At 42.5% G+C, this 9,673-nt stretch overlaps 1 protein-coding gene across 1 annotated transcript in view; it reads left to right on the forward strand.

Annotated features, from left to right (window-relative positions):
* The window catches only part of LOC136587140 (probable serine carboxypeptidase CPVL), a 55,392-nt gene extending 50,777 nt beyond the window's left edge, over nucleotides 1-4,615 (forward strand). Inside the window, exon 13 of the mRNA XM_066585644.1 lies at nucleotides 4,424-4,615. Within this exon, the coding sequence (XP_066441741.1) occupies nucleotides 4,424-4,537 (114 nt within the window). The 3' untranslated portion in view covers nucleotides 4,538-4,615. The remainder of the gene's footprint in view (nucleotides 1-4,423) is intronic.
* The last annotated feature ends 5,058 nt before the right edge of the window (nucleotides 4,616-9,673 follow it).

Raw genomic sequence — 9,673 nt, forward strand, 5'->3', positions numbered from 1 at the left:
TGGGGCCACTGTAGTGGATGTTGTGCTAGCTGGGGCCATTCTCTAGGGCACCATCTGAGGTCTCCACCACCTAGTCATAGTGCTGAGAAACCACTTTCCACCTCAGTTGATGGAATATATTGTGCAGGAGCGTTCAGCAATTTATCCTTGTGATGAGAAGAACAAATACAAGTGGCTCATTGCATCCACATGCTTTTTGTTTTATGCAGAGCCACAACTAGCGGACAGCACCCTTTAAAAAAATATATATATAGTGACTTTTGTACAATGTCCTGTCTTGTCTGACCAATGACTTGGTCCAGCAGTTGGGACCACCACTGATGTTGAAAAAGGGTAACAAACTTCCTTTTTTAGCAGAAAGCTAGTTGTGCTTTTGTGCAATTTCTAACTCTCATATTTACCATTCTGACCTGCAGCATTCTAAGATACGCTTATATAGCAATTATCGGCAAGACTCGAGATGAGCCATAACTGCATTGCGTAAGGGTGGTTTCGGATCTGTATCAGAACTTCCTTCCGCTGTTTTCAGCCAGATCTGTGATAGATCCTCAGCCAGAGAACGCTGCATGCAATATTTTTTATTCTCTCCAAAAGCTGGCGGACCCCATTATAGTCAATAGGGTCTGTCTGGCGCTGTTCGGTTTCGTCCAGAGATGAAACTGTTAGGAAAGGGGAACCCCACAGTCAGCTCCCCTGAATGGAGCAGTAAAGCAGAATCCCCAGAGCAGATGTACAAGCACCCTTAGCGTGGTGAGGTAAACTACTTTTAAGAAGGTATGCACTTTGTTTAGGACTATTACTATACATGCATAAAAACCTGTATTTTCAGCTGAGTGCTGCTAATTGGTAGATTTGACTGAACAGAATTTAGCAGACATGAACATAGGCTCCATAAAAGGATTAAATGCTACAGAAATTGCGCTCTTCCAGCAGATACTATCTGGAGATTGCCTATAAAACAGCTTGTGAATTCCCAATGATGGCTGTTTAAACAGGGAGGTTTTAAAGGAGCTCTAAACATAGAGAATACACTCAAAATAACACCCAGGCCATTCCTTCCTTAAAATAAAGGGGTTGTCTTCAACTTTTTTTTTCTTAGTCAAACAACCGGCTGTTATAAAATAAGCCATAGCCTTCTCTCTTCTACCTCCGGGAATTGCTGCAGCGGGCCCCACAGTGCTCCAGGTCACTGACAGTAGATGCCACTTGACTCCTGCAGCCATTCACAGGCTGCAGCATCACCATTTTCAACTCCTGGCATCATGGTGTGCAGGATGTAAGGACAGGGCAATGACACTGCAGCAGTCACATGATTTCCGCTGTCATCCTAGATCCAGAGCGTTGCAGGACCTGCTGCAGTGTTTCCCCATGTGAAGGAGAAGGGAGTGGGATTTATTTTGTTTTTAAAATAAGGTTGTTAATTCTGACAGCCCTTTGAATACCCACCTTTCCTTTTTTATGTTTTGTCATTGTTTACAATGAAAACTGTGGTGTAGAATAGCAACCCAGTTTCCTTTTCCTTATTATCATCTATATGAAGAAGGTGAAAACAAAAGTGTATTCTTCCACAAATTATTTTTCCATCCAGGTTATGAAATAAGGATACAGAACGAGACGGTAAAATGAGAAAGGGAAACGTCTAATCTACTGGGGACATTAGGAAGGAAGAGAACAGGATACATTTAATGGGAGAACAAAATCACAGTCTAGTATGTAGACCTCAAATTAGGAGGCTGCATGGGGCAATGAGAACCAGCCACAGACGGGAGGACTTGGCCATGTTCATAGCTACATTACAATATTGGAACGGTCATCTGGAAGCCAAGTACAATATGTGCATAAGGAGTCTGAAGGAAATCCCAGCAAGCAGATTGCTTCAGTGTTATAGCAAACTAATAAGAATTACTATGACTGACCGACATTTGGGAAAGTTTTCTACTTGGTGGTAATCCCCACAGAGAAAGAAGGAGACAACTGGGAATGCACAGTACTTTAACCATTACATCCGTCTGGTAAGGACCATCTGACTGGCTCACTAAAAACCTATGGATCAGGCCACAGCTGGTCAGGTGATCCCTCTTAGCCAATCAGTGAAATGGAAATAATTTTGAGATAGACCTTTTATGTATTTTTATGGACTTCATCCTACTGTAAAACTGTCAAGTGTTAATTTCCAGCTGATCTCTTCCATTTTCACCTGCAGAAAACTGAGGATTGAGGTTTATCATCATTTGCTCCCATTGTAGATCAAACAATGGGGGGAGGTTCCTGCTGCAGCCAAAGGATTACACTTCTCTTACTTGAACGATAGTCGCACTGTGTAAACGCAGCATAAGTCTGTGCCCAGAATCCCCCTTTAATAAAAAGGCCATTGGTTGCACATCCGCTCTCTCCAGCCATGCCAACCTTTTGTTTTTCATTAGTTGACTCTGCACAGAGCATTGTAGAACCTCAAGTGGCTGATTACCATCGGCGCAGTCAGTCTGAGACATTTTGACTTTAGGTGTTAAAGTCAGTTTAGGTTGCTTTTTATGCTTTTTTGTAATTCAAGTATAGGTTTTCTTTCTCAGGTTTTTAAAGAGATTGTCCATGCACAAGTTTAAAAAACTAAAACCTCATATGGATCAATTATGGGGACGTCCATGGGCATCTTAAATATAAATACTATATTTCATGATTAAACCTGAGATGTTTTACCAATCCCCCCCCGGACCGCCTCTGACCTCCTAGGCAGTATTATAATAGACCTGCACAATAGTAGTTTGTAATTAAGACACATTTTGAGCCGTAGTTCGTAAACTTAGTATATTGGGTACAACACAGCAGACTGCTGATGATGCTACACCAGGTTCTCCAGCAGTTTCTTCTAGATATTAAAATCTGTCCTCTTAGAAGGCGGCAGCAGTAGTGACTGCTAGGCTTATGAGGTCTCACCAAGAGTAGCAATGTTTTACTCTAGATACACCAAAACAATTGGACATCTTCATATATGAAGTTACATTGGGCACGATATCAGAACTATAGAAATTATTTCTGCATTATAACAAAGTAAAAAAATGGATGGGAGTTCAACAGAATCTTTACTTGGACGTAGGGGAGATGTGTGTGTATGGGGGGGGGAGGCGATAACCTACGGTTCGGTTACGTGCAGCCCTCAATGCCATTCTATGTGGCCACCCAACCGCTTGGACACGGAAGTGCTTGTCTGTATGGCTGCTCACGTGTAGTTTCCATGAACAGAAGTGGTCCACAGCTCAGAATCGGGTAAGTAGTAATGGTGCACTGTGTAGCCATCTCAGGGGTCCCCATATCAGACAAATGGGGTACTCTTGATCCCTGTTTAACTCATACTCTTCCTGAAGTGTGGAGCTCTCCATTGTAGTTCATGGGAGTTGTGACCTGCTAGGCTGTTAGCACAACACGTATGATCTTCCGTGAAGAACTACATGCACATACGGCCATCTCCTCTCTCGAGTACTGATTGGGGGAAAATGGGACGCTCCTTTCAGTAGGTGAAAATCCTGGAAGTGGAACCTGCACTTATCAGATACTTATGGCATACAGTGTACTGTGATATGCCATAAATGTACCCATTAAATTTCACTGCAGCACTTGGGAGTTTTTCACTGACTATGCGGCCCTCGGAGGAGAAGAGGTCGCGCCCCACTGCCTTACACACATTATTTAACCCTTTCCAATCCACTGTCTGATTTCTGAAGACGTTATGATTTAAGGCTGTACAGTTCCGATGTTGGAAGACGCCCATCGGGGTTCTCTTACTGTATATTGCCAGCCTCTCTGCTGTCGGAGCCTATCCAACGTGTCACCTCATGCAGTACTGGCTTTAGCCAGCAGATAGCATCGTTGAATAACAGCAGAAAAAGAGTAAGCCCCCTAGGAAAACCAAATTGGATTGGAAAGGGTTAATGGTTAAAATGGGTTCGCTGCATTTGTCATCAATTAGACGTGCTCTTCAGTCATGGCGGACTACTGGGTCATAGAGTGCTGGCTGTCTACTGTTACTTGACATGTATAATGTGTTTATCCAGATCACTTGTGGCCCCCAGCACAGTAGGCACTGGCATCTGCCCAGGAAGTACTGGTGGTGAGAGACAATCAGGAGCCTGATCACTTGGGCTCCCACAGATTTAAAGACTGGTATGGATCCCAGTGCAGTTTCCGGCTGAGACCTGGTCATGCTTGTATGCTTGTTTCCAAGCAATCTGACCCTGAACAGTCACGCAGTGACATGTCTAGTGCCTTAGAAGTGTTTAGTTGGAAACACACTTGGAAGATTGCATTGTGGTTGGTGTTGCGGGGTTCTAGGGATTTTTTGGCTGTATAGTAGTAACCAGTGCCCTTTTATTGGTCCTTTTTATGATGATGCTAGGTTAATCCATTGTGTTTCTCTTTCCTCTTCTAGGTGATAGTCCGAGGCGGTGGCCACATCCTTCCATACGACCAGCCTGAAAGATCATTTGTGCTAATTGATAGATTTATAAGTAACTGTAAGGCCTTGAATTGTGAGACTGATTAGTTATTCTACAGCAATGGGTTTTCTTGAGTTTATACTAAAAACTTCTTGTTTTAAAGAGTAAATATGAATAAAAATCCTTTTGTAAGAACAAAGTGTCTTTTGTATGAAATCGTAGAAGCCTACATACTTGTTTTCTTTGGAGACTTTATCCTAAAAGCACAGTGCAAGAATTGTGCAAAATAGGGAATTCAGCATTTGTTTTTATCTCTTCTTAAAGTGAACCTGTGAGCGCCCCCGATAGGGCTGATTTAGTAAGTATTTGTGCTCCCCATGAAATAATTCTGGGGCGTCTTCTAAAATTGTGTTGCTGATCCTCTGCTCCTCCTAGAAATTTAGGAATAACTTGGTGTTACCAGTTGGGGGTTTGTCATTACTCAATGTGACAATGCCAGACTATGTAGGGACTTACTCCTTTAACAATGTAGCATCCAGTTATCAATTTATTCAGTGGCAGTAGGGAACAAAGGGGGTTTCCAAAAATATCTATAGATACAAGGAGTGGCTACATCATTGTTCTAGACACCATGGCATCACACCAAGTCTAGAACAATAATGAACATCCATGTTCTAGACAGTGGTGTATCCGTACATGTGCCTGTATCTGGTACTTTATCTTGGCCCTATTTACCTGAGCATGTGGATACCTGGATCTCATGCTTAATTGTGAATAAGCGCTTATTCACTCAGCCATATTTTCCATCAGTGTATTTCACGTACAGCACACACAGCCATTATAGCCCATGAGGCTGTATACACAAGCTCTCTTTCATATGGACCGATGGAGAAATCTCTGCATATCCTATTCTCATCCATATCTCTGACAGGAATAGGACATGCAGCATGGTATAATGCCTCTGATCTGCTTAGAGACACAGAGGTGTGGCGAGTATCCTAAATAAAAACCTCCCATTCCAATTCTTGGCTGTCCAACCAGATCCAGAAGGACATCATATATTCCTCAACGACATGATCCTTGATAAAGCTTATATAAAATAATAATCAAGTAAACTTCTTTATCAAAATTTTTGACCAGCTAGAAAAATTCAAAGAACATTTAACCCTCTCCAGTCCACTATCTGACGTCTAAAGACATTATGATTTAAGGCTGTACAGCTCAGATGTTGGAAGACGTCCGTCGGGGTTCTCTTACTGTATATTGCCAGCCTCTCTGCTGTCGGAGTCTATCCAACGTGTCACCTCATGCAGTACTGGCTTTAGCCAGCATATAGCGCCATTGTATAACAGCAGAAAAAGAGTAAGACCCCTAGGAAAACCGGGATACAAATTTGATTGGAAAGGGTTAATACTTGGGGCGATTTCAACGTACCCTTTCAGCCCTCGTTAGACTCATCTAATGGCACACCCTCAATATCTTACTTACAATTAAAGAAAATAAAGAAACTATTCTCTGAGCTCAGTTTTGTTGACCCCTGGAAGATACAGAATCCCTCCACAAAAGACTTTTCTTTCTTCTAGCCAGTACATCCAAAATACTCCAGAATAGACTACATCTATATACTGCACCATTTACTCAGCTCTGTGATCAGATCATCCTATGACTCAATTCTTCTTTTGGACCATGCCCTATTCTCCCTGGAAAAAGCCCTTAAAGTGCAGTCCTATGTAACAGTACAGAGAACACAGTAATAACGCTGAGGACAGATGATGATGCCACCTGCAGTCCTATATAACAGCACAGAGAACACAGTAATAACGCTGAGGACAGATGATGTAGTATATGTGACCTGCAGTCCTATGTAACGCCACAGATAACACAGTAACATGTTGAAAAACATGTTAAATGTTCATTTATTCTTTACAGCACTCTTTTATGTTCATTTATTATTGTTTTTGGTATTAAAGACCATATTTATTCTCTATTAAATGTGGTTTTGTATGTTTTTTGGAACGTCTAGAACAAATTAATTGGATTTACATTGATTCCTATGGAAATAATTGCCTTGAGTTTCATTGGTTTCAAGTTTGACCGATTGCTTTCGGACAGATTACCAACAAAACTAGAGGTTTCGCTGTACTCTACATTTCACCGGACAACCAATTGGATGCTGTGGCCAAGCTGGAATATACAGGTTGTCCTGCAAAGATTGGGCCTTCACACAACCCCATCAATAGACGAATAACAAAGTTATGGCAGCCAGAAGACAGCGACAGAAAGAACTTTAAAAAAAATTAAAATTTAGTTTCTTCAAAGTAGTACAATAAAAGACCATATAAATTTGGTTTCACCAAAATCGTACTCCTATGTATATTGCAGTTCCATACAATGCAGCCTCTTGTCTGATGCTTATCAGGCACCATCTTGATGCTGAGATTGCTTTCTGCTTTCTCTTTCACTATTCTGTGCTAGTAATGCCATGATGCACTAGCACAACATCACATGAGCAGCCAGAGGTTGTACCATCTCTGCCTGCAGGGAGGACAGTATAAATATCATTACTTTCTATATAAATCTAAATAAACTATAGACCATAAGTCTACAGTCGGGAAGATGAGCTGTGATCTCCTTTACTATAACTGGGTGACAGGTGCTGAGTGATCATCATCACTGTAACTGTGATAGGAGTTTCTATGCCCCCTTCTAAAGAACTTGTGTGGTAGGATCCATCACACAAGGTTTATGCTCACTATAAAACTGACTAGTTTGAGAACACATAAAGCCACATAATTCTCAGCTAGTCAGAACTGAGATCACATGACCCACCTGAAGAGAAGGACTCAAGGAGTTGTAGATAGAAAGGAATACCCAAGATCAAGACAATACTAGCTGACTTATACTGTATATACTGGAGGGACAGCTATATAATAAATGGCAAAAACGTTCGCTAGAGTGGTTCCCATCTATTTAGTCTTCATTACCTTACCAGTGGATAGCTAAAAAATGTTCTGGAGGGAACAGTGCCAGCCTTAGGTCAGATGCCAACCTGTGCGGAATGCTTTTTTGGAATCCCCCATCATAAGAACAAATAATATACTGCACTGATAGGCAGCTTGTCTGTATGTAGCATCATACCCACACCCACATTTTTACTAAATAACACCAGATACGGAAACATTATTTTTTTCTAATCCGCATTTATTTTCTAATTGTACACTTTATTAATTTGGTTTCCTGTACTCTATTATGGGGGCTGCCATCTTGCCTAAACTGCTGTTCTGCTCTGTTATCAGCCTTCAGATGTTTTCTGTGGCCCATAAGAACCTGTAGACTGGTGACTAGAGATGAGCGAACCTACTCGGCCACGCCCCTTTTTCACCCGAGCGCCGCGATTTTCGAGTACTTCCGTACTCGGGTGAAAAGATTTGGGGGGCGCCATGGGTGAGTGGGGGGTTGCAGCGGGGAGTAGGGGGGAGAGGAAGAGAGAGAGGGCTCCCCCCTGTTCCCTGCTGCTACCCCCCGCGCCGCCACGCCTCCCCCCGCCCCCCAGCACCCCCCGAATCTTTTCACCCGAGTACGGAAGTACTCGAAAATCGCGGTGGTCAAGCAAGTAATTACTCGAAACGAGTATATTCGCTCATCTCTACTGGAGACAACTCATTGTCTTTTATGGGAGAATGCTGTGGGCATGCTCAATGCCATGTGCAGAGGAGGGGGAGGAGGTGAGCTGCGACCATCAACTACTGTAAATGGTGGCTCTTCTGTTATCTAAAAATAGCTGTCACCTGTCATTATGATCCTGCCTGTGATGATAATCAGATGACTTCTGAAAAGAACTGGAAATGCCAGACTATTATTAGGCTTAGTGGTCAGTGTAAAAACGTCAGGATTTCAGGATTATTACACGTTGTGCTGAGCGATAGGATAAGCCGACACCTGACCAATGTCTAATAACAAATAATGATGATCATCAGTCTTAGGGCTCGGTCACACGAGCGATGTTTATGCGCATGAAAAAAAAAATCGCACTTTTCACATAAAAAAAATCACATGACCGCGTCCGCTGACACCCGTATGTTTTATCTCTTGCAGATACAAGTTTTAGACACATGTAAAAATCTCACATGTGACCGCTTCCATTGGAAACCATCAGTTCTATATAGATGCTATTTAAAATCGCACCTACACATGCGAGAAAAAAAAACCGCTCGTGTGACCGAGCCCTAATGGTGAGAGTAGAGCACCAAGCTGCTGTCCTCCAGCTACATCGTGTCAATCTGTATTGAACTTCAGGCAAAGTACACTAAAATAACTAAATTGTATCTTTTTCTCGCATCCAAATCTTTCTCCAAGTCCGCATAAGTGTTTTCAGAATCACTAGATCTCATTTCTTCTGACTTTTTGGCATTCGCTAAATCTTAGATAAAAGTAATAATGTAAACTGTGTGGTATGTGTTAGAACAGATGTAGTTCCGGAGGCTTGCCAATATCGTGCTTGCCAACGTGCGTTTTTATAGCGTTTTTGACTAAAAACTGCATTGTTTCTGTGAAATTACGATCTCATGCGCTGGTGAGGATCGCAAGTGTTTCCCATTGACTTCAATGGGAAACATCGCACTTGCATGCACATGACGGTGCTATGTGATGGCTTTTAAGGTCCCATTAAAACCTATTGGCGAGGATTAGATGGAACGTGCAGTGATCCTGCGAGGAGAAGATCGCTCTTGTGAATCAATCCATGCATTAGAATGGGTTTCATATTCATGCGAGTTTTGTCGCATCACAACACACAAAACTCGCAGGAAAATATCCCTCGTGTGAATAAGCCCTAAGGGAAAGCTATCTGCAGCCTCATTCCTGGGCCTAAGGCGTGAGCGAGGTGCCACATACTACGTTGTATGAGTCTTCCCAGGCCCAGTGGATAACCTGGGTAAGCTGGCCGCGGTGATGTCATAAAGCCATGACCAGAGTGTGGGGCTCCTTAGTATAATATTGTGTCATCACACTCACTCTCCTTATGATGTCATAATGATTGTAGAATGTCGTGCGGCTATATAATCTGTGAGCGCCGTGACATCTGTGCCATTTTTGGTTCCTGAAGAGACAACTAGCTTGTACAGCTTTACAACTAGTGTTATACTGCTCGCTACTGTTACCTGCTTTTTTGCCACACGGACTCTGAATACATCACCATCATGAGTGCCCGTGAATTGCGACAGCTGATTGACGACAACAATACA

This window comes from Eleutherodactylus coqui, chromosome 12 (genome assembly GCF_035609145.1).
Source record: "Eleutherodactylus coqui strain aEleCoq1 chromosome 12, aEleCoq1.hap1, whole genome shotgun sequence".
NCBI lineage: Eukaryota > Metazoa > Chordata > Amphibia > Anura > Eleutherodactylidae > Eleutherodactylus > Eleutherodactylus coqui.